The 23,926-nt window shown below is 38.0% G+C and overlaps 1 protein-coding gene and 1 long non-coding RNA gene across 3 annotated transcripts; one reads left to right on the top strand and one right to left on the bottom strand.

Annotated features, from left to right (window-relative positions):
• Positions 1–5,147: 5,147 nt before the first annotated feature.
• On the bottom strand, positions 5,148–14,161 carry LOC145503141 (uncharacterized). 2 transcript variants are annotated; one of them, XR_014051436.1, is made up of 3 exons: positions 13,944–14,161; positions 11,952–12,032; positions 5,148–7,014 (listed from the first exon to the last, which is right to left on the bottom strand). It is a non-coding gene; the product is annotated as an uncharacterized LOC145503141 (long non-coding RNA). The 2 variants fall into 2 exon arrangements; XR_014051435.1 differs by having other exon boundaries at positions 5,148–9,764; positions 9,823–12,032; positions 13,944–14,159.
• A 14-nt stretch (positions 14,162–14,175) lies between these two features.
• LOC145503086 (uncharacterized) lies at positions 14,176–23,915 on the top strand. Its single transcript, XM_081482523.1, has 4 exons — positions 14,176–15,248; positions 16,877–17,140; positions 18,766–19,155; positions 21,332–23,915. Exons 1-4 carry the CDS (start codon positions 14,259–14,261, stop codon positions 22,265–22,267), a joined length of 2,580 nt encoding a protein of 859 aa, XP_081338649.1. The 5' UTR covers positions 14,176–14,258; the 3' UTR covers positions 22,268–23,915.
• The last annotated feature ends 11 nt before the right edge of the window (positions 23,916–23,926 follow it).

Genomic DNA, 23,926 nt, shown 5'->3' with positions numbered 1-23,926 from the left:
CCGCAAATAATCCCCAAATTGTACCGCAAATGATCCCGGGACCGGAACTGATTCCACCGCAAAAAGTTAGGAATGGCGTGGACTCTATGAAAAGTCTATGGATGAGTACATATTTTCTTAATTATCCTAGGTGAAGAAAAGACAAGTACCTCAGGCATAAAAGCCGCAATAAAAAACGTTTATCATACTGCGCAAAATACTAAATTGACATGTGTCGACTGCATAAATTTTTCGTTTAGGAAACGCACTACAAAAAGAAACATGAATCTTCAAATATGCCTCTGCCATCTAATTAACCGCTTAGAACTTTTCCCTGTACACTTCTTATACTTGCGTCCTAGATAGCCACGGGCTCCCACGAAAGTCTCTAAGATTCCTTGGTGCTAGTTACAGTAGTAAAGATGTAGTCAATCCGCTTGGGAATTCTCAGTTGTCTCCAAATTTAATGATATAGAGAACATCTTGTGTTATCGCACATCTCAGGCCCGAACCCAATAAAGTCATTCAGGGAAGGATCCAGCTAAACTACAAACTTCAAACACAGGATTTCGTAACGTTGGATATCATTTTTAAAGTTGTGAAATTTGCATTCAAATCGTTCATACTGTACATTTTCTTGCGTTTTATATAGTACCTGTTGTATCAAAATATTGTATTATTACTGTGAAACTCAGAAAACCGTGAATACTAGAAATATTTAAGGATTATTATTGTGTAGCAAGGAAAAAGCCAATCAAGCGTGAGAAAACTAAAACGCAAACACCAGCGGTAATAGGCCACGTTCGATATATCAACGTTCTAACATGGCTCCGAGGCTTTCAGGACAAACTTCTATGTTTGCTGGTGTTCTCTTTGTATCCAAGTCTCTTTTGGGAATTGAAAGACAAAGGAAACTTAAAAAAATTGCAATTTTGACCCGAAAGTCTCGGATCGATGTTAGAATATCGATATATCGAACGTGGCCTATTGGTTGTGGTTTTTTTCTCGCGTATCCTGAACTTTATAGTGATTGTTTAGTACCAAATTAACCTTTTGGAATCAAATCAAAATGTTCACGGTTTTCTGAGTTTCACAGTTACAAAAAAAGCGATTGCATGAATTTAAAATCTACTGTCCAAATTTCCGAGTCCTCACATTTCCAAATTTTATGGCGAGGCGACCATTTCCAGTCCGGGATCTTTATGGTACAATCTAGGGATCATTTCCGGTCCTGGGATCATTTGCGGTACAATTTGGGGATCATTTGCGGGCGGGGTCATTTGCGGGGCCGTACATGCCTCTAGTGTTTTCTAGTGAGTCCCAAGAGATTTTGGACAGATTCTGGTCGCCTCCTATTACCATATTCTCGTATGTGTCAGAAGCATGGTCAAGAAAACTATTCAATTTCTCCAACCAGCAGCCTGGATCGTCGTCGGGATCTGGCCAGTAAATCGAGCAAAAGAGCACTTTCTTATTACCAAAAGTGGTCGTCTCAGCACTCACAAGTTTTAAGTCCTCTAAGTTTTCGTAGATACAACTCTATGCAGTGATAATTTTTTAACAAAGAGTTTTAGCCAAGCGTTTAGAAGTGCCCCGTTTCGCAAATTACAGATTTGTATTTTTGTGACGAAACCGCGCCACAAAGGTGGGCTCTCTCTAACAAAAAAAAAACTAAGCATAAACGAACCCGAGAAAACACGCAACAACTACCTAAGTCTACAAGCATTTATTATAACAATTACACAAAAATAACATTATACTTTAAATAGGGTAACTAACAATAATACAATAAGCTAAATAATTAACCTTAATTTATTTACAAGAATATAATAAACAAGCTAAATACTTCAGTACACTTAATATATTTACAAGAATATTCCCTAAAAAAATAGGCGTTTCCGTAGTTCAGTTCAGTTCAGTTCACCTTGCGTCTGAAGTCCTTGTCCATGAACTTGACCCCAACAACGTTCCACCAACACATGACACACACAACGAACCAATTCAAACTCCCGTTTATTACTCCCACCTTTCAACTTACTTCTTCCGATTACGTCTTCACTCAGTCCGGTATGTTTCAACTTGACTTCTCCGATTTACTCCAGCTGTCCGGTTTACAACGGCCGACTTCGACAAAACTTTACGCTTCTCCTTCGATGGCTTCGACAGAACTTTACGCTTGTCCTTCGATTGCTTCGACCAGCTATTTAGCACTCACGTTCCCCGGCAAATGGCTCTTTGTCGTGAATTTAGGAATGGTTTACTGATGGCTTCTCAGTAATGAAAATGTGCTTCCGGACGTGTTCCTGCCACTTTCTAGCCTCGCTCGTAACTACACTTCAACCTGCTTCTTCTACACACAGAAAAACCTCTCAACACATATCACCCCAAAAAACCCTAAATATGCAAACGCAAGGTGTTACAATCAAAGAAAGGAAAAGAAAACTATTGGTTAAGGACTAATTACAAAAGCATTGAACAGAACTGGTTACGTAATGAAAGAATACAAATCACACAATCGAGTGTTACGGAATAAATATGATTCTAAACATGCTGTTCCTATGGGATGTAATTAAGCATTCCATGACAATTTTGCGAAACGAGCTCTTCGAAGACTGTAACGACATGTAACTTATTTCTCCGACTGTTTAACACTTTTCGTAGATACAACACGATGCAGTGATGATTTTTGAACAGAGTTTGAGTTTGGTTAAGTTAAGGTTTACCATACAAACCGTTTGAGGTTACTGTTGTTACATATCGTCACAGTCTTCGAAGAGCTCTTTTCGCAAAATACAGACCTTCGAATTTACAAATTCTACACTTCGGCTGTTTTATTCCTTGTATAGGTTATCGCTCGGAGGAATCTGACTGTTGTGATACTTCTTTTCAGTACAGGTTTATTCCTTTTGTTTCATACAGTAAGCCGGTATAATTATCCTCAAATGTTATACATTCACCTTCATTGAAATTATTTAATTTAGTTTTCCGGCTTTTGCAAGTGTCTTCGTGTTGCATTATGTTGTGTCGAGGTGTATTATTCTCCAAAGGATAAAGTATTTCGGTTGCCCTCATAGGTGGTTGTTGGTAATTAAATCGACATTCATTCTTTGATTTCTTTCTACAGGTATGAGACAGCCTGTGAATCTGCCCGTTAACCAGCTTTAGCAGTTCTGGGTAGTTAACTGGCAATTGACAACAAATACTGTTATCAATAAACTCTCTAATAATAGCATCATCATAATTTTATTAGGAAATAAAAATACTAGTGCGTTTTCTAGCCATGTAAACATGTAAATGTGAGGTGAACCTCAGAAATGTTTCCTTTGCCATCTTTTCTGGCATACCTGTTTCCATATGTATATATGTTAGTTCATTTTGGGACATATTCGTGCTATGGCACCTAGGAACAGTTAGTGGGGGCAAGGGAAAATAACAACGGAATGAAAATGCAACCAGATATAAAAGTGGCAGAAAGAAACACTTGATACTCCACTTTGCATAAACAATTATCAATGACCTTGAGCTGTTATCGATAAAACCATTTCTTATGCCTCCATGGGGCAAACAACACTTCAATGCTTTTAAAGCTTTTCAACCCAATAATAGGAATGAATAATGACAAAATACAAACATATGTTTAGAACCCACAATTACATCAATCACAAGAAATTTCTCAGGGTATAACAATATCTGCATGTAAACTATCAATCCTGCACTAGACACATGTTTGCAGTGCGGACCTATTTTATCCTGTGTCCGCCAGAAACATTCTCGTCCCCATAGCCCTTTTCGCTCCTCTTAGCCGGCGGGGCCTTGGCACGAGAATCGAAGGGCCCCACGATTCTCGTGCCAAGGCCCTTCCGGCTAAGAGGGGCGAAAAGGGCTATGGGGACGAGAATGCGCCAGAAAGGGTGTACCATTGCAGTTATGTCCTATGTGGCAGACATGTCCTCTGACGTAATGTGATATACGGAGCCAATCATATCATGCGTTCTATCTAATAACACGCAGCATAAGACTGGTAACTAAACTCCGTTGCAGTTCGGTCTTCGAGCAAAATTGATTTTTGGAGGGGTAGCGTTCGGAAGCAGTATTTGACTTTGTATGTCTTTACTCTGAACCAGAGTAACTCTGAACGTAAATATGCAGCGACTATTCGCAAGAATTGCATTTACATTACAAGACTTCTATCGAAAATTGACCGCTTAGTGTATTTTCGGTTTCAAATTCAACATGAAAGTTCGATCGAAGATTTAAACAGTGGTTGCTCTCCGGTTTGCGAACTGCGTGTTCCCGGCCAGCCAATATTAAACTCCGCGCTTTGCTTATTCTCAAATCGTTCAGGTCGTTCAATGATATTACAGAGGCAAAAGAAAATTTCTGAGAAGCAGTGTAACCAATTTTAGTTTCGGTGCTGTAAAACTACCACTCAATCTGCGCAATATTTCTCTATTCCCAATCTTGTCACTCACACGAAATCCGGTTCGCGAAAGTCCTCTTCTCAGTATAGGTTTGTTGAGGCTGACTGACTGAACCTTTTTGGGTAAGCCGTCTCCTGTAGCATCGAACATTTATTACACGGCAGAAAGTTTCTTGTCGAGTAGATTTTATGGCCGGAGTGCTTTCTAACTGTTCCTAGTTCGCTTTGCTTTACAAAACAGCAGTAGTAGTCGAAAAACCACAGAGCACTTTGTGGCCTATTCAAAACACCACAGAGCGCTTTGTGGCCTATTCAAAACACCACAGAGCGCTATGTGGTGTTTTATTTTGGGATTTAACATTGAAAACTGGATGGCTCGTTGACTCGCAAATATCTCACAGCTATTTTCTGAAATAACTTGGTTTTTCCAATTTTTCACACCACAAAGCGCTTTGTGGCCTATTCAAAACACCGCAAAGCGCTTTGTGGCCTATTCAATACACCACAAAACGCTTTGTGGTTGTCATCGTTATCATAGCGATTCTGTCAGTAGAAGTTATACTATGCGGACAAAACTGGTAGAGGAGCGCTCTCTTATTTTGACAGGGAGGTTGGCAAGATTTTCGCACCACCCCTTACATTAATTGTGCATGCAATTTTTTGACTGACTCGTTCTTTTCACGATTGCTGTTTGAGTATAATGTGATAGTTTGACATAGTTGCATACATAATTAATGTTGGAGCTGTACGGAAATCGTACCTGGAGGTTAGCCGAGTGCTCTTAAAGAAACCTCTGAAGGGAACCAATAGATTTTCGCAAACGTGCTGAGGCAGGTTGTGTTGAACACTATTTCAGTTTTTGTTCTTAGAAAGAAATATCACCGAATCTCCGATATAAGACTTGATACCCTTAAAAGTACTCGTTATGGTTATCAGACAGAGCACTGACTGCTAATGAGATTTGCATTCCTGGGATCGGCTGGAACTAGCTACAACGGGTGCCTGTTATTAACCGGGAGAAACGATGAAATGAAAGCAGAAAGTTGAAAATTAGGAATTCAGTGATACCTCAACAACCTATCACTTGTTTCGGTTGGAAAATCTTAGAGGGATTTATTATGTTCATTGATTTATAGCTCTATTGTTAGTCCTCGTTTGTAGGCATACCACTCAGGAATTTAGCATTGAACAAGGAATGAAACTTACATCGGATACTGATATGGGTATCTCTTTTTTTTTACAAGTCTATGGATCTCGCCATAACATTGCAAGGTGAAGAACTCGACCAATGTTTTACCAACACGGACCTCATACTAGTTCAATAACATAATTCAGTTATGACAAAGAAGATTACAAATCTTTTTTTTTAATTTATGGCTAGACTGGACTTTACACAACTGGTGTTTTCATGAGCAGGTATAATTACCATTATCACTATCAACCGGAATCTTATACATGTAGATCTTTCTACACACGGGCGAACCAAAACAATCTGACTTGTGACCTTGAATTAATTGGCTTGAAGTACCTGCAATGCTCACGGATGATACAAACCGTTGCTTTATCCATTTTCGAAAATTATATTTTAGGGCCTGTTTTTAGCCTGTGTTGTAAAACCACTATAATCTTGAGATTTGTATTGTTACAAAGGCAAAATAACCAAAGTTAGAATTAGTTTGAGAAATTCTATTTTTGACAGGTAAATGCCTTTTGGACATACTAAAATAATACTTATCATTGTATTTACAGTGGTGCTCTTCTAACACAGGCCACCAAACTAATTTTTTTTCATCATTTTTTGACATGTTTTCAACAACTTTCTTATGGCTTCCATTCAAACCTGGCAAATCCAAAATTATGAAAAGAAATGTGAGAGGAGGAGTTGTCGACTGACCAACAGGTTACATGATGCTTAATATTTTCACCATACCTAGTTCACGCATTTTGATTAGCTTATTTAAACCAAGGAAGGTGGCCACAGTTAGTCATGCACGACTGTGACTGGGTTCTTATTACAAAGATGAAAAGCTCTGTCACGCTTTTGTCCCTTAAATCTAGATCCAACAAACTATTCACCGACAACACAGTGATTTGTGGTTCATTTAGTAAAAAAAGTAATGACATATTTTCTTCAGCCTTTGAGCTTGGGCTAATTTGAATAAGCTGTTGTAAATGTAGAACAACCAAAACAATTTCACACTCATCCTCTATTTACTTAATTACTACTTATTAATACATCTGTGAAAGAAATATTGATAAAAAGTTAAAAACTGAATCTACAAAATACTGATTATTCTACATCACTGTCAATAAACTCATCCTCTATTAACTTTCTGTAGAGGTCTTCATCATCGTCTTGTTCTTCTTGCCCTTCCTCTTGTTCTTCTTGATCCTCTTGTCCTTCTTCTTCTTCTTCTTCTTCTTCTTCTTCTTCTTCTTCTTCTTCTTCTTCTCCTTCTTCTTCTTCTTCTTCTTCTTCTTCTTCTTCTTCTTCTTCTTCTTCTTCTTCTTCTTCTTCTTCTTCTTCTTCTTCTTCTTCTTCTTCGTCTTCTTCTAACTCCCCCTCCTCCTCATCGATCATATCATCTAATGCCTCCAGGTATGGTTTGGCAAGGCTATTAAAAATATGGAGAGGGATTTACTTCATTAATAGACACAACAATATTGTGGAAAACTGACACTTTCTGTGAAGGGGCCTGTTACGGCTATTTCGTGTTTTCTTTGTGTCCTTTTTTGTTCCGTATGTTAATGTATTTTTTCACATTCTGCATGCTTTTTTTCTCGCGTCGTATGTAAATTTCGTTGCGTATATATTTGTGTTATCCTTTCATGTTCATTTAGTGCTAGTTTATCGTCTGGTACACTTGTATCTTCTTGGTTCCCTGAACTCCGTTGCCAGCATTTTGGTAAGCCGTTTAGTTTATCGTCTGTTTGTATTTTCCTCTTAGTTTTCTGCCGTCTTCGGTTAGTTATTTGTAGTAATTCGTTTCATGTTTACCTTTAGGAATTTACCTTCCTCCTATGGAAAGTCAAATAAATTTGCTGGACTAATTGAAACTAGCTTTAAGTTGTGTCTGAAGTCGGCCCTTTGCTTCTTTAGGGACCATTTCTTGAAACTTCCTGGCTACTCGAGGGCTTGCCAACTTACAAGGACCGTTTTCAGGCTGCTGTTTTGGGTCCAAAGCACCAAACTACATAATGAAACTGAAATCAGTCTTTAAAAAGAGCTTTGGAATTATAATCTAAAGTACAACAGTAATATTATTATAATTTAAATTATAAATATGCATACAGTATTTGAAAGTGGAAGTTTTGTCATGAGGAATGTGAACGCCTTAAAGAGATCTTCTCCCGACTGCGCTCTCCTGACGACCTTGTGCAGTCAACCATGTGTCGGTGGTGTGTCAACCAACGCGTCGGTGATGTGTCGGCCGACGCATCGGTGGGATCGGATTCTTTACCTTTACTCACATACCCGAGTGGCTGATAAAAGAGAAGCCCCAGTCAGAAGCGTGTTGCCCTACAAGGACCAGAAATCTGCAAACGTAGAATACGTAAACAGCTGGCTGACCTCAGTCAGAAGATTAACGCAGATATTAGCCCAGTTTACACAAGTAGAAAGATCAAGGATGAAATTAAGGTCAGGGAAGACAAGCAGTCTCTTGTAAGTCAACAATGCGTGGTGTATTCATTTCAGTGTGGCCTGTGTGATGCAGGCTATGTCGATTACACCTGTCGACACCTACACCAACGAATTGTAGAACACAAAGGATCGGCAATCGGAAACCACCTCAGAGAGCAGCACGATATGGAGCCAGAAGACATCGCACAGAGTTTTCGAATCTTAAGAAAGTGTCAGAACAAATTTTACTGCCTTATTTTTGAAATGTTTTTTTTTTTTATCAAAGAACTGAAACCAACGCTAAACAAACAGTGCGATTCAATTCGTGCCAAATTATTTGTTTAGAGCAATTCTTGCTAAGATTATTTTATTTTTCCATTGTATATTTTTAACACTTTTTCACATTTTGTCACATTTTAGCGTTCGCCACATTTTTATCTATTATAACTTGTTTTTAACATATTTATGGCTATATGCTAATTTAGAAAATTTCACTCACTTGAAAATGACCTCGGAGAGGTCGAAACGTCGTGACTTTTTAGCGCTAGTTTTTATTTCAAAATCGATTTCTAAGAAACTACTTTTTAACATACTGTATTTCTATACCTAAATAAGAAAAACAGTTTTTGATTAATATGATGCAAATGGATTTCTCTATAAACTCACTTCCTTCAACTTAATGTCTGCTAATTTTTCATGCAAATAGCAAACCACCAGTTGTGATTGCAGTTACCCGTCTCATTCTACATAGCAATTTTCAATTTGGTTTCAAAATTAACTTGCATTTGGGTATGCATCACTGTGCTCTGTTTTGCATCCTGTACTTTCTTTGTTGTGTTGTTTGTAATATTGTTAATACTCTGGTTCTGGTTTCAAGGCACTTCAATGAACTGTTCAGACATCACTTACTTCCAGTATGAGGTGAAGTAATAAAGTACATGTCATTTTTGGTCTAGGACATTGATGGGGATTCCTGGACAGGCTCCCAGAGGAGCTCCCATCTGCTTTCAAAATTATATCATTAGGCTAGCAAAACTAGTGCCAGTCCCAAACCCCACATTAGAATTTAAAATCCTTAAACTTATAGTCTTGTTGTTATTGGGATAAGATGTTCTAGGTTCTGAGCTACTGTGTCTGAAACACCTCACAAGATTAGAAGCCACAGATTTAGGAAAGCCATTCCCTAACAGGAACGTTTTAATCATTGTTCTTTGTTTCTGAAAGAGAGAGTCTATTTCACATGTACGAGAAGCCTGGTGCAACAAGGCTCTAACCCAAGCCATTTTGCGAAGTCAACGTTCATGACTAGAAAACAAGACATTCTGTCCAGTGTGATTCCTATAAATGTCACTGGATGTTCTTTTCAGAGAAATGTTAAAGTTAATTTGGCTAACAATTCCTTTCTATTTAAATCTATGTTGCTTGAAAATTATGACCTGGTGGCCCTGGATGCAATTTGAGTTTTTCTGTAATTTTGAAAAGTCAAGCCCCACTGTTTGTTATTGTATCAAAAGGATAACACCATTCTTATCATGGTTATTCTGTTGATTCCATTTCATCATTATTAAGGTGGCACTGCAGTTATTCTGGACACACTCACCCCTGTCAACGTTTGCAACATAAATTTTGGGGCTTTGAAGCGTTGGTTAAGAAATTTTGGGAAATATTGTGTCTTTCACTCTGTGATAATGTTACTTAATATCATTTACTGGGGATAATATTTTTATTCTTACTGGTGTTTGACTGGACCCCATTTTTTGGACAACAACACTACCAGTGAAAAAAAATTTTGCTGGCATACTTTAACTCAATTTCTGGAACCAGCTTATTTTGACTTAATACAAACCATGCCCAAGTTTCGGGGAAATCATTTGAGCAGAAGTTCGGAAGTATTAAGTCAAAGACATGTAAACTCAACTCTAACATTCACTGAAAGTTTCTACATATTGACTCTCATTTCCGAAACAAGCCATGAACCCAAATTTTGTGAGAAGCTTGCTCCAAAGCTTGCTAAATCAAAGTGGCTGGTTGATTAGTGATCGTGCGAACCATAAAAAGCATTAATCCCTAGTTCTCAAAACACTATAACCTCCTTGAATTTTCAAAGATGCATTTTGCAACAGTATTTGGAAATAACTTTTGTGTCAAAGTCTTTCCACACAAATTGCATGGTACTGCAATATTTTGGCTACAAGTTTTACTGTTGTGACTCAAAAAGAAATGGAGCACTGTTGTCAGGATTGTAAGCTACTCCCCGACTGATCTCTGGTGAGGCAGAGAAGCAGTTTTATTACTCTATGATTACAAATACAAAATGGGTACTACAGGTACAGGCTGAGCCATCTTTTTGCAGTTCCTTTATGTATGGTTAAAAAGACAATTATTAATAATAACAATAACAATAAATAAAAAAAGCAATATTAAAAACAACAACAACGATGACAACAAAAATAATAACAATAATATTAATGATAATAATGTGCTTCAGGGCATGAATTATGTTTTCATTCATGACAATTGGTTCATCGTATTTGACCAGTAAAAGTGCTTCACTGGGTCTATTCGTCAGAAAAGTGGAGTCTCATCAAAATGTGTGGGCACAGTTCGTGGATGTTTAAAATCTTGTGAGGGATGTGCTCTATGACTGAGTAATCACCCAATGAATCACTGTTGCAACACCAAAACAACAAGGCAAGTTTATAAAAAAGTTGAGCATTTCTGCAAGTTGAAATTTTCTCATGAGTGCTAATGGGCAACAAAAGTCTACTAGGTATGCAACTAAAAAGACACATGGGGAACCAAAAAAACAGAACTATAGTTACCCAAAGGGCAAATTAGCAAGAAAGCTAGTGTCGAACACTGCATTAATAGCCGTCAAGCTCATTCTAAGAGCTTTGCGGCATCCAAAAGTTTCTTTACTCTGCCTCCTCAACTCCCCAACCTCTCTTAATTCATTTATGTTTGCTGTGCCCCAAACCATTGCAGGAAAGAAAGTGAGTGCTTTGCAGGCTGTAAGTATACATGTAGAATACAGTAGGGGCAATTGTACATGTATGGTTTACCAGTTTTGTCATTAAAGTGCTGTTGGTTACTTTGTAAATGGCACTTCAAAAGTTAAGGTTGTTATTTGCTAACAGAGAAAGCTCAACTTGCTACTAGCTGTCTTGTCCACAGCTTCTGGGGTTTTAAATAAGAGTCACAACAAAGAATAGAAAAAATATGTGCACGCAACAAATGCTTAAGTAGCTACATATGATATGCAAATATCTTCTGTGTAACATGCAACAAAAATTGCTTGTACCACTGCCATACATCTATACCTTGACCTATAAGTTATAACATACCACAGAACCTCCCAAACTACTGGTAAGTTGAGAATTTTATTTTATATCAATTTTAAAAACATTACTTTTTTCTAGTGGGGACAATGGGTTGTTGACTAGTTTAATGGATACACAGGGATATAAAGCTATGCATTAAAGTGGTACTGTACAATCACTTCTTCCTTAAGATTTTGAAACTCCATCTACTAAACACTCTCTGTGCTAAATTTTAAGCCTTCATAGCAGGGATGAAAAGGAATTAAAATTAGAGACTGGCTAATTTATCCAGGTTCGAAGAAGATGTGTTTTGAAAAATAATAGCCAAAACTATAAGTTGGCTTTCTCTAACACATTTGGTTTACAATGTTCTTCTTAGTATTGCTGGAGTACTTAGTGTACAAGAAAAAACTCATAAGCTAACCAGATATTGAAGCATAATATAAGTTAGGACATAAGCCCTAAAATTCTTGAGAAAGTGCTGCCATTACAATTAAGACCCATTTACGTACAGGTAACAAAAAAATGAATTATTTTGGCAAGACACAACTCTAAAAAAGTTATCAACACATGGCAACTGATACATATCATAGTAACAGCTGATGGTCACCATCCCTAGTCCCTTCTCTACTAAGACTTTCTTCGGTTTGTGTATGTTTTCCCTCATCCAACCCATGATGATCATCCATTACTGCAAGATAGAAATTCAAAGCATTGTTAATAAACACAAAATCACAAAAATGCAATTATACTTTACATTAGACTGACTGTTTTAAAAAAACATACAGCCTTGAAGATTAAAAGCTGTTCCTCAGAAAAGAGAAATTTAAAAGAAAACAAATTTCAATCAGAAACAACTGCAAGAGTATGACTATCTTATCAAGACCTAGGTTTTTAAAGTCTATTTCAACTGACAGTGAAACCAAAACAGAACACACTGAATCTCTAGTGGCAAAGTTTAGCTGGTGAAAACTACATCATATTTACCAAGTGATAAAAGACATCATTGAGAACAAAAATACAAGTAGATAAACAAACCGTTTTCCCCTTCTTTAATTGTTTTTACATTAAAGAACACAAAAAACCCAAGTATCCAAAACATGAATAAATTCTCCAGAAGATAACAAGAAAGGCAATGTTCCTCACACAAGAGCTGACACAAAGAGATAATGGCAATGTCACCTAATGAAGACATGACAAGGCATTGGCATGTATCCCTATTATGTACTAATTGGACCAGCCACATAGAAAAGGAACCCTAGGCGAGCACTTCTTGAAGCAGCCTCACATGATGACTATATACACTGCGTGTCTACAAAACATTGCTTCATAACAAACAGCTTAAAGGTAGCCAGTCAACAAAAGAGGAAAAGAAGAAAAGAAGGACAAACAACCCTGACCTTTACTGGTGATTCCTTAGCACTATATTGCGAACCTTTCAAGTGCAGAATTTTACACTTATTCAATAGCATCAAGTGGGAGGCGCGGTGGCCTCATGGTTAGTGCGCTCGTCTCCGGATCGAGCGGTTAGGGTTTGAACCCAGGCCGGGGACATTGTGTTGTGTCCTTGGGCAAGACACTTTACTCTCACAGTGCCTCTCTCCACCCAGGTGTATAAATGGGTACCAGCGAACTTAATGCTGGGGGTAACCCTGCGATGGACTAGCATCCCATCCAGGGGGGACTAGAAATACTCCTAGTCGCTTCATGCTACAGAAACCGGGATAAGCTCCGGCCTGGTGGGCCACTTGGCTCGTATGCAGACTTAATAGCATCAAAAACAAAATGATCACTCGTGGACATAAATTAAGACCTTAAAATCCAACAACTTGAGGAATGCTTTGATTGTATGTCATTTGGATTATTTAGATTCTTTTGCCTAAGTTGTTTATTATGTTGTTCCTTGTGCTCAAAATGTCATGTATGCCTATCAAAGTTCATAAAAAAAACTGTACCTTCCAGCCACCGCAAAATGTAATGTGGAGTGATAAAATACATGAATAGTACTATTTATAAGACCTGGCAAAATAGGGTAAGACTGGTACATCATATCTCTTTTGCAAGCATGGTGACCTATTTTAATTTATTTTTAGAGACTGTGCTTGGTAGCGAACATTCAGGGAAATGTATTGTACATTTGTTTTCATGATTGTGCCCAGGAGATTACTTTAAGCTTACTTTAAAATCGGTAGAAATCATTCCCAATACTGATAGAAGGAAAGAAATATCACACAAAATAAAGGCTCGAAAGTTCGAACTGTCATAAGAATGGTAAACTTGATTTCTTGACATCCTGAACTTAACTCAAATTTCTTGAACTGTGACCAATTTCAATCCTTGCAATCCTGCACTTTATTTCGAAACTACTGTTTTTGCTTTGCTCTATAGCATTTTCTATCCAACTAAGCTGTATATATATTTGGTGCCATTTGGCGATAGTGCCATGTGGCGAAGGTGCCGCTTGAAAGCAACACGATCAACAATACTTAGATTGCTGATGAACATGTCGAAATGGCTTCGTAAACTTGAACCATTTGAAATTACTCACTCCATTACTACGAACAACATAATACAATACGCTACACTTCACAAAGCTTCTTACCGACAATATTAAGCTTCAAAGGCAGCTGTAAATGTGTTTCGGAACCTGCAGAAAGATCCGGTAAAACACCCTCACGATAAAAGTCACAATCGATAAGTTTCGAGCTTTCACCTGGCAAACACCGTCCCGTCCCCTAGTAAAATAACCTCAGAGGACACGGTCACAACGCATTTTCATTGGAAGAAACAACAACACATACAATTGGTCAAAAGGTATCAGACATGTCTGCCACGCAGGACGAAAGTGCAACGCCACAAAAGAGAGCCTTCCTTCTCGTGCCAAGGCCCCGCCGGCTAAGAGAAGCGAAAAGGGCTAATGGGGACGAGAATGGAGACCAAAATGGCGGCATGGTCCAACGCATTTCAAGGATATAACTTTCCTTTCTGTGGTGAAGAGAATGTTTCTCAGTCTTTTGTTGACTATGGTAGTCCCTCAACGTTAAACATAGACATGGAAGATCAGGCTCAAAAGCTGCTTTTTCATTCCAATCAGTCTGACGACTCGCAATTACAACGACTAGCCGCAAACCAACTAAGTTTACCCTTCCTGGAGCCCAACCAGCGTTCTTCGTCCGTTCCGGAGGAAACTTTAAATGATTATCAATTTCTTCGACGTTCCTGTAAAGAGCAAATCAGTGGCGGAAAGTGTGGTGTGCATGTGGAGAACTTTTCGGCCGATCGGCCTGATATCATGTACTCATCTATTGCAGAACTTATACATGATGACATGATCTGTCACTCTTGGAAAAGTTGTGATTTGTTCAAGTCCAGTTCCTCGATGCCGTGGAAGCAGAAAGAGACTTCATGCTGGTCTTCATGCAAACTGTGCTCTAATTTTCGCCAGGCGCGCAAAAGCCAGAATAGTAACGCAGCCCAAGTAGTGAAGCATTTAAGCAGTGCCTTACCAGATATCTCTCCTGTGTTGTTATACAATCTCTTCCAAGAAAGCCACGTCTTGGAAATCCCAAGATTCCAATATGACACTTTCTTGGGGAATAGTTTGGCTTGTAACTCCTTAGGAACAGACCACCAGGGCCTTTTGATGTATCCAAGTGGCTCTGGATTAGAGGTTTTTAACTTTTCATGCATCTCACAGTGTTGTGAGTCCATAGATTTTGAAAATGCCAAATACAATCCATCACCTTTAAAGCCAGAGCTTTCGAAACAGCAGTTTGTAGTTCAAGACAGGATAAAACAGATTGACTTTGCTTCATACAGTCGTAGCAACATTATTGTGGGAATCAGATCAAAGTACCATTGCTCATTCTTTCAAAGCTGTCCAAGTGCATCTGGAGAAGGAGATAAGGTAAGTACACCTCCAGGTTATGTAAAGGGAAAGTCTGCATGCAAGCCAAGTAACCCATCAGGCTGGCACTTATCTCCAGTTTCTATGTAGCACAAAGTGACTAGGAGTATTCCTATTTCCTCTTGAATGGGAAGCTAGTCCATAGCAGAGTTACCCTTCAGCATTACATTAGCTGGTACCCATTTATATAACAACACATGGGTGGAGAGAGGCACTGTTAGAGTAAACTCTCTTGTCCAAGATCACAACATAATGTCCCTGGCCAGGGCTCTCACTCAGAGCACCTGATCCAGAGATGAGCGGATTATCCATGAAACTCCCATGCACTGTGGCACAAGCAAAGGTGAAGCCACGAGGGATGAGAAACTGAGAGCCTACCCTGAAGCTATTGTTTTCTGAATACAGTCCTCCAAAGGTATCAAGATTTTGATAGTTTATGTGTCAATTTATGAGTCTTGTTACAACGAAGTCCACAGGAAGGCTATAAGCAAGCAGGAAAAGGTTTTGCAATTCAGTGACTTGTTTATACTTACAGGGCATATTACATTGGGAAAAGTAAAGTCTACTGCAGGGCAAGCAAGCAAGATGATGTCAAAACATTATATGCTAGCATTTATTTCTTTTAAAATGCTTCTCAATATCTTCTTTATCATCATATAACTAACAACACAATAAAAACTGATGATATCAACAAGTGCAGAAATTTTCCTTCCTTAATAACTGTAACAAGTCCTCATTATTACTGTTTATAATATAATAGGACCCTGTGCACGCTCTGATTGGTCAAAAACCCATGTTTTATCAGAGTGTAAAATATAGAAAAAGCATGTTTTATTGTTTTTCGTCACATTACCTGTATATCATAAAGCAAATGAAGAAGCCTAAGCTGTGTAAGACACTGTGAAAAAAACACTTTGGTGAAATTGCACTCACCCAATTTCAGCTTTTTGAAAAACTCACTCATGCAATTAATTCCAAATTGAACTTGAAACTGTATGATTACGTATACTTATTATTATTATTACTATTATTATTATTGTTATTATTATTATTAGAAGCCAAGAATGTGTTATATTTTATGATATAATTACCACAATTCATTATAAAACAACAAACAGCCTACACTTCTTTGCTTGTTTTTATCTTACTTGATTTCTTCAAGATGGCTTTGGATGACTGCAAACTACTCAGACAAGCTACCAACAACAATTTGCCAATTTCTGCATGCTTTGCTACTTTGTTTGAGGATGTTCAAGGTTGTAGAACTAAAACCAAAGCATTTGCTTTGGTATAATTATAATAATTATACCAAAACACATGCTTTGGTTTTAGCTCTACAACCTTGAATATCCTCAAACAAAGTAAAGGTAAAGGTAAACTTTATTTAGCCAGGGTGGCCCATTCAGTGACAAGGCTGATATCCAGAGGGCAAAGCATGCAGAAATTGGCAAATTGTTGTTGGTAGCTTGTCCAAGAGTTGTTGCACATTATGTCATGAATCTTATCATGGCCAGTGTATCAAGGTAGACATAGTATCTGTGAAAAAATTCTTATTACAGCCCTATGTCCCATCATTCCATTTATGATAAAAAATTTATTGTATGAAGGAATTCATTGTTTCTTCTTAGATCTCCTTAAAGCCTCTTCAGACATTAGCTCTCACTAAGCAAGCCATGTGCATTACTGTAAGCCCATATATCCCAGGAGAAGCCATCACTGTGACAGAAAATGGCAGAGTGTATCTTTGGTCATGTGAGCACTCACTAAGGACTGTGCATCAACCTAACCATGTTATGAGTAATGTTTTTCCATGGTACCAGTGTGTCTTTGCTGCAAATCCTCGATGCGTTGCAATGGCAGATGGCAAAGAAATGGATTTGTTGGATTTCAGAGTAAGTAATTTGAACCTAACCTATTTCTTGTTCTCTTTTCACAATGTATTAGTAGCGGTACTGTTTTTTATCTTTGCCTGGTACATTTTATCTTTGCCTAGTACATTTGCCATTTGCCATTTGCCTGATATAGATGCCATCTTAAAGAACTTGAGTCTTTGAATGCTCTTTCTGCAAGTATTTTGTCTTGATTTTATTTATTTTTTATTTTTTTAATTTATTTAATGATACAAAACAAATAAAAGAAACAGTTGTAATTCTACTATGCATTACTTACACAGCAACATACATAACCTCAGTAATGGTACAGGTTTGATTTGAATTGCAAATTTAAATGTACTTCTTCTAGAGCCAATACATTAACCTTCAGAACATCATGCATGTCTCCTTCATTTTGAAGGTTATGGACTTTTTCAATAGTTTTTTTTAGTCACTGTCTGTAGTTGATGACAACTGTAATGTGAAACAGGGATCCATATTGGTTTTTTCTCCAAGTCGTCAGCTAGGCAAGTATGCCAGATGACATACTTGCCCATTCACATACCATGTGATGCACTTTGGGATGGATACAATATGGCGAAACAACATTTTAGTTTCATATATAATCGGAGTGCTAATCTTTTTGTTGGGAATTAGAAAAGAAAAAAAAACTTTTTTATCAAATAAATTTTGTTCAGCAAGGCTGAAGATGTCCATGACAAACAGTTTTTCGGTTCCATTATTTCTGAATCACAGCAACGACACATTACTGGAAACAATCATTACCGTGAAATCGTAGGGGTTGTAATAGAACAGCATGTAAATGGAAAGTTTACTTTTTTCGTACTTTCACGTTACCAGTTTCCCAGTACATCATGTCCGTAGTTGCAGCTGTCAGCCAACACAGATAAACTAGGTGCAAATGAAAACCAAGGCCTCTTCAACTGCCATGTAGGCTGAAAGGAACGCTTTTGCTCTTCCTGCTTGTATCTGGCTTGTTTTTCCAAAGAGTCAACATTACTTAACACGGCATCCTGATGAAAATGACCAAAACAGTTGATGCGATCGCACCACGTTTTTCTGTGGATGCAGATGCAGTACAGGGCATCAGCAGTTGACAAAATGAAAATTGAGCCTGTCATGATTTCATTCATCAGATCATTCAAGATGGCGGACTAAAATGACGATTTTATCGCAAAAGAAAGCTGCAAATCTGTCGCTGTTTTCTACAAGGTCCAAATAGATAACAAGTGGTCAGAGTGTAGGGAACTCGTAAGAAAATTCAAGAACTGTTCTTTTTTTTTCTGGTAGTGTCAAACTAAAGTCGTCCAGCGGACAAGTTTCCTTATTGTTTTTGTTGTTCCTATGATTTTTTAGTTGTCACAGATGACCAGGTGACTGCGAATATGGATCCCTGGTGAAAAAATACTGACTTGAAACTTGGTAGATTTTCAATGTTTCAGACGTATTTTATTCTGTTCAACTCAACACAAAGTTAGTCCTTTGCCACAGCAACTCTCACATGCAATTGAGGTCTAAAATCTATGGGAAGCTACTTGCTGAAAATTTCAGTCAAAGTTCATGTGCCTCATGTCAAGCAACACTAAACACCTCTCACCACAATGCCATTCATTGTTATTGTACAGGTTAAAAGGTTATTCCAAAGATTATTCTTCTCCATCCCATCAAGTGAAGTTGACTCCTTTGAATGTATATCTGCCATTCAGCGTCACCCTCAAAATACCCATCACTATATATTAGGCACAGATCAGTCGCTCATGATTTTAGATGATCGATTTCTTCATCACCCAGTCCTAAAGTGGAGACATCATAATGAAGATCCAGTTCAGTTCATTAATGTGGCTTACAATGTAATCCCTGAATGTAGTGACACAGTCTTGGTTGTATCCGGCTCATATCATCGACAGACGCACTGCTTTCAGTATTCTGATAGCCAAGTACGAGTAAGAGGGTCATTCCCTCCTACTACAGAACAACAGTGTTTACCACCTCAGTCAACATCTCTCCCATGGAAGGTAAGTTGCTTACTTGACAGTCCGGTAAAAGCTTTGAGCAAAGTTTATAGCTGATGAGACAATAAGAAGAGACTTTCACAACTTTCTTTGCTTGTTAAGTACTCCTGCACACAAGGAACTACACAATTGTCTGGCAGTAAATGGTACTACGGTTGTTGGGTGCTCCCTGGGAATAAATTAAGGGTGGCAGCAACACACCCTGCAAAGAAATGGTAAAAGGGGTGGCAGCAACACACCCTGCAGGTGATGGATGAGCTGACAAGTTTGGTGCATGCCACACCTGGTGCTAGCGATAATACTAGGGGATGAGCCAGCGAGTGTTGCGCATGCTACACCCGGCTAGTAACTAAAAGCTAAGGTGGGGTAAGGGTCCCACCCAGCCTGCTATGTGCGCCACTAAGTAGCTGGTGTGCACCCAAGTCTGTAGTCCAACTTTATTGAATAGGGGAAGGGTGAGGTGGGAAAGCTGACACAGATAATATAAATATAGTTAGGCTCACAGCAAGTTTGAGCTATACGAACAAAGGGACATGCAGCTACAGATATGGGCCTGATAATACATAGCTTTGTATCTATTACACAATGCTAGCTGTGCATTCCTATCAGTTACGGCAAGGAACGTGACATAAAGGTATGCAGTTTTATGTTGCCAAGTTAACTAAAGAGCAGTTCTGTGCACTTAAAGTGTATATGACACAAAAAAACTTTTTAAGTATTTTCCTTCCTTGATATAATTAAGTAATGAATGAATAATGTTTTGAAAATGCAAAAAAATAATAATTTGGATGATTTTTTTGCAGCCGAAATACAGCCAATTTCCCTATAAAAGTGTCCCGGGAAACTGAGGACGAAAATTTTGTTTGTGATGTCACAGTGTTTGATAACATTGCTGTCACGGGAAGCCGCCTTGTCATTTCTCTTGCACATGGCTTCAAATGTGCAAGTGATTTGCCACGCAATATCGACCCCCATGCTTCAAACGTTTCCCTTTGCTTTCAGCTATATTGGTTTGTTTATCAAACACAGTGACGTCATGGACGTAAATCATGTGACATTTTGGCTGCACGATCTCTGGGACAATTTCAACATGAAAGTAGTGTGTATTTCAAACAAAAAAACAGGGGTTTCAAAATATTCTCACGATCTAAAAATTTTACCACCGTTTTTCCATCATTATTAACGAGCAGAATCAGCGGAAAAAAAATTGTGTCATATACACTTTAAGACAATGTCTCTTACGTGATAGTGTTCGAGTGATGAAATCCCTTTGACAGCCCAATGCTGACTGAAATAACACTACCACGCAGATGGGATGTCTGAATGTTTACAAAATGCTCTGAGTTGTTGACTCTATTTACAAGTAAATTACCATTCAACTGAGTTGATTATATTCTGGATTTCACAAAATAGAGCAAATTAATTTGAAATTTAAATTGTACAACAGCCAACTCTCTCTCAACAACCACTTCCCTTTAATGACCACTTTGTAAATGCCAGTAACCTTTTTTTCTCTCAGTCAACTAGCGTTTCAAAAACTCTCCCATAAGTAGTGACCACTGGTTGCATGAACAGACTGTACATAATTCTTCAAAGTTGGTGCATGCTTAAAAACATTTTCAGTGATGATCTTATTCACTATGTGGTACTGCAACACTATTTAAGAAATAGGAAACATGTACCCTGTTTCTATCGAGTTATAGAAACACGAGTGGAAGTTTGGGAGAGTGAGAAATGCTGTGGCGAGTGTTTCCACAGCTTTTTTGAATTCTCCCAAACTTTCACGAGTGTTTCTATAACTCGATAGAAACACAGAACATGTTTTCTATTTCTTTTAGAAAACACTGTGACGAAGAAAAGGAAAACAACTTGTTAACTTTGATTACCAAAATGTAAATTCTCTTTGCTCGTGCCATCATTACATCAACAGCTCATGCTAGTTCTGTGTTTCCATCAAGTTATAGAAACACGATTTTTAACCAATCAGCACACATATTTTCTTAGGACTGTAAATTATTAGTTAAATTATATTATTATCTAATATAATTTATTAGAGGAATCACCTAGACAAAAATTACTTTATGACTGTGACATTACTACTAAAAATAGTACTTTTACCTGCAGATTTTCAATAATCAGAGATTTTAAAGAAACTATTTTGTTGTTTTTGTTGTTGCAGGTGTCATCCTATAATGAGTGGTATTACACAGGACTTAGCAGTGACCTCACGTTCTCACCAGTCTCTGCTTCAAGGCTTTCGCAACCACTCATAGGTGTCTGCACCATGCCTCACACCTCTCATCCGCAAAAGGGTTTTACTGTGTTTCAAATGTCATCTACTGGGGACTTGTTTTACCAGCCATTTGTCTCACCACAAGATGACAAAGATTTGGGAGGAAGGCATTTCTGGGATAAAGAGAGTGGTACATGGAGGAGTAATGAACTTAGTCCTGAGGCTAAGATGTTTTGTCAAAAATGGATCACTACAGCTGATCTTCACAAGGATAACTTTTTGAAAACTGCTCCAGTCCAAGTTGAGTATGTAGAAACTGATAAGAAAGTGCTTTGTCAGAATTTGACGTCTTTGCTAGAATCTCATTCCTGTTGTGTGTTATGCAATAATAGACAAGATTTGGAAAACACAGAGCTGGACCAAGCAAAGCCAGAATCAGATGTATGCCAAAGGTGTGGTGTGCAAATATGTTACAGTGCCAACCTTGCAAAAAATCAACAAAGCAAAGGAGTTCTTACAAGAAGCAGTTTGTGCCTTCAGTATCATGTGGAAGACCTTGGGATTTTTCCAGACTTGAAGAAAGCTACAGATCCTCTTAGTAAAAGTCTTTGGGTAAACTGGAATAGCAATACACCGATAGCTGTGTTTTTATCAGGTGACCAAGAAACAGAAAATCAGCCTGATATTCAGGGGAAAACTGTAGAACCATGGAAGACACTCCTTTCAGAGAATGTAAGGTCATCTACATCTATCAGTAACAGTAACATTGTTCATGAAAGTTCACCTCAGGAACAAAATACACCATCTAAATCACACATGGAGAATCTGACACCAAAGGTGAAGGCTGAGAGAAAACAAAATCGTCATGTTATGGGTTTTTAGCTTTAAAATTAATGATAAAAAATAAATGGTAATTAATTTAAACACAATTCATTTAAAATCATCAGCTGTGTTCTATAAATTGGTCAATTCCAAGTACATGTTGAATTCACATCTTCCTTTGCTAAAATTGGCAAGTTTGTTTCATGAGTTTGAAACAAATTCTTAAAATTAGCATATTTACCAAATTCAACACGAGAAATTGATCTATGGAGGTGGTTTTTAGTGCAGAGTGCACTATTGGGAGGGGTTAGGAGGGTGCACTTCGCTAAGGCACTAATCAACTAACACACTAATGCCATGAGGTGTAAACTTTAATGTTTGTTTAATTAGTTAATTCCAATTAATCAATTAGCTTGGCGGGAAGGCGGGCTGGGTGGAGTAGGTACCCGAGTGCATTACGCAAAACTTGTCATATTTACATTTCTTTCCTTGATAACATGATAAAAATGTATATATGGTTTTGCAAATCCCGCGCCATCCTTGTGGTGCCATTCTCTCAAGAACAAAAGTAATTTGCTCCAAACGCATGCGCAGATTAGTTAGCGTTAAAGTCGACTATATGTTAGGTGAAAGATACAGTTCACACGGGACTATCCACGAACGTTGAGTGTTTTCCCTTGTTGTAGAGCATAACATGTAAGACGCATGCGTTCTAGCATTGCTAGAGTGATAAACTCCGTTCTCGAGTTCAGATGCACGTTTTTTTTTTTGTTTTCTTTTGTAACGAGTGATATCACACTCTCGTTTTGGCTGGGGATAGTAGTTATATTTCAGGTAACGTCAGTTCTCCTTTTTTTCTCCTTTTTCAAGAAATGTCTTCTGCTGTTTTATAACTATTGTGTGTTTGCCAAATTTAAAATCGTCTTGACAAACGGTAATTGTAAGTTATTTTTGGGCAAAACACAAACATGAAACACACACACTGCTAAGATTATGTCTTATCAAGTTTTTGTCCGCTCATATTCTGCAAAGGAGAAATGGCCTAGTTGACTACCGAGGGAGAGAACAGCAGGGGTGAGGACCTGTGTGACTACTGCATCAGAGCCGTAAATTACACTCTGCACTATCTGAGATTGTCTCACTCGTTTTTAGAAACAAGCGGCGGAAATCGAGCCTATGTTCATATCAGCTTGTAACTGTCAGCTCAGACAACTCAGGTTAATTGTGTGTCAAAATTTTCGGTTCAATTGTGGGTCGGGGAAAGTGTTTATCTCAATTTTTAGGGCGTACATCATGCAGTGGTGACGTAAACTCTGCAAAAGGTTTTATTAATTCAAGTCATGGAAAAGTTGGCTTATATCTGTCAATATGACATCACTGCGTCAGTAAACAGTTTTTGTTTCGTTTCCTCAGAAACGAAACGGTATTGTTTTCAGTTCAGGGGTGAACTATTTACATAGTGAACTGTAATATACAATCAGAGTAAAGTTCATAATTACTGAGATTAAGCATGACGTTACGTCAAATGGCAAACGGCCAGGGCAAACGGCAAAAATGAATCTTCAGCTGTCTGTACAGTAGAGTAAAAATATTTGTATTTGCAGTGAATAGTAGGTGACATGTTTCTATTTCTGTGTGGTTTATTTAAGGATTAGACGAAAAGAATAAAAAATCAGAGGTAATCTTTGTCGTTTGCCGTCTGCCGTAGACGTCAATTTC

This window comes from Orbicella franksi, chromosome 11 (assembly GCF_964199315.1).
Source record: "Orbicella franksi chromosome 11, jaOrbFran1.1, whole genome shotgun sequence".
Taxonomy (NCBI): Eukaryota; Metazoa; Cnidaria; class Anthozoa; order Scleractinia; family Merulinidae; genus Orbicella; species Orbicella franksi.
The sequence above is the reverse complement of the archived record's forward strand: the minus strand, read 5'-3'. Positions and strand labels throughout refer to the sequence as shown.

Coding starts and splice junctions, on each gene's coding strand:
- LOC145503086 (XM_081482523.1), top strand. CDS start 14,259: ATGGGGACGAGAATGGAGACCAAAATGGCGGCATGGTCCAACGCATTT. Junction 17,141..18,765: donor TGGATTTGTTGGATTTCAGA/GTAAGTAATTTG, acceptor GTTATTGTACAG/GTTAAAAGGTTATTCCAAAG. Junction 19,156..21,331: donor CAACATCTCTCCCATGGAAG/GTAAGTTGCTTA, acceptor TTGTTGTTGCAG/GTGTCATCCTATAATGAGTG.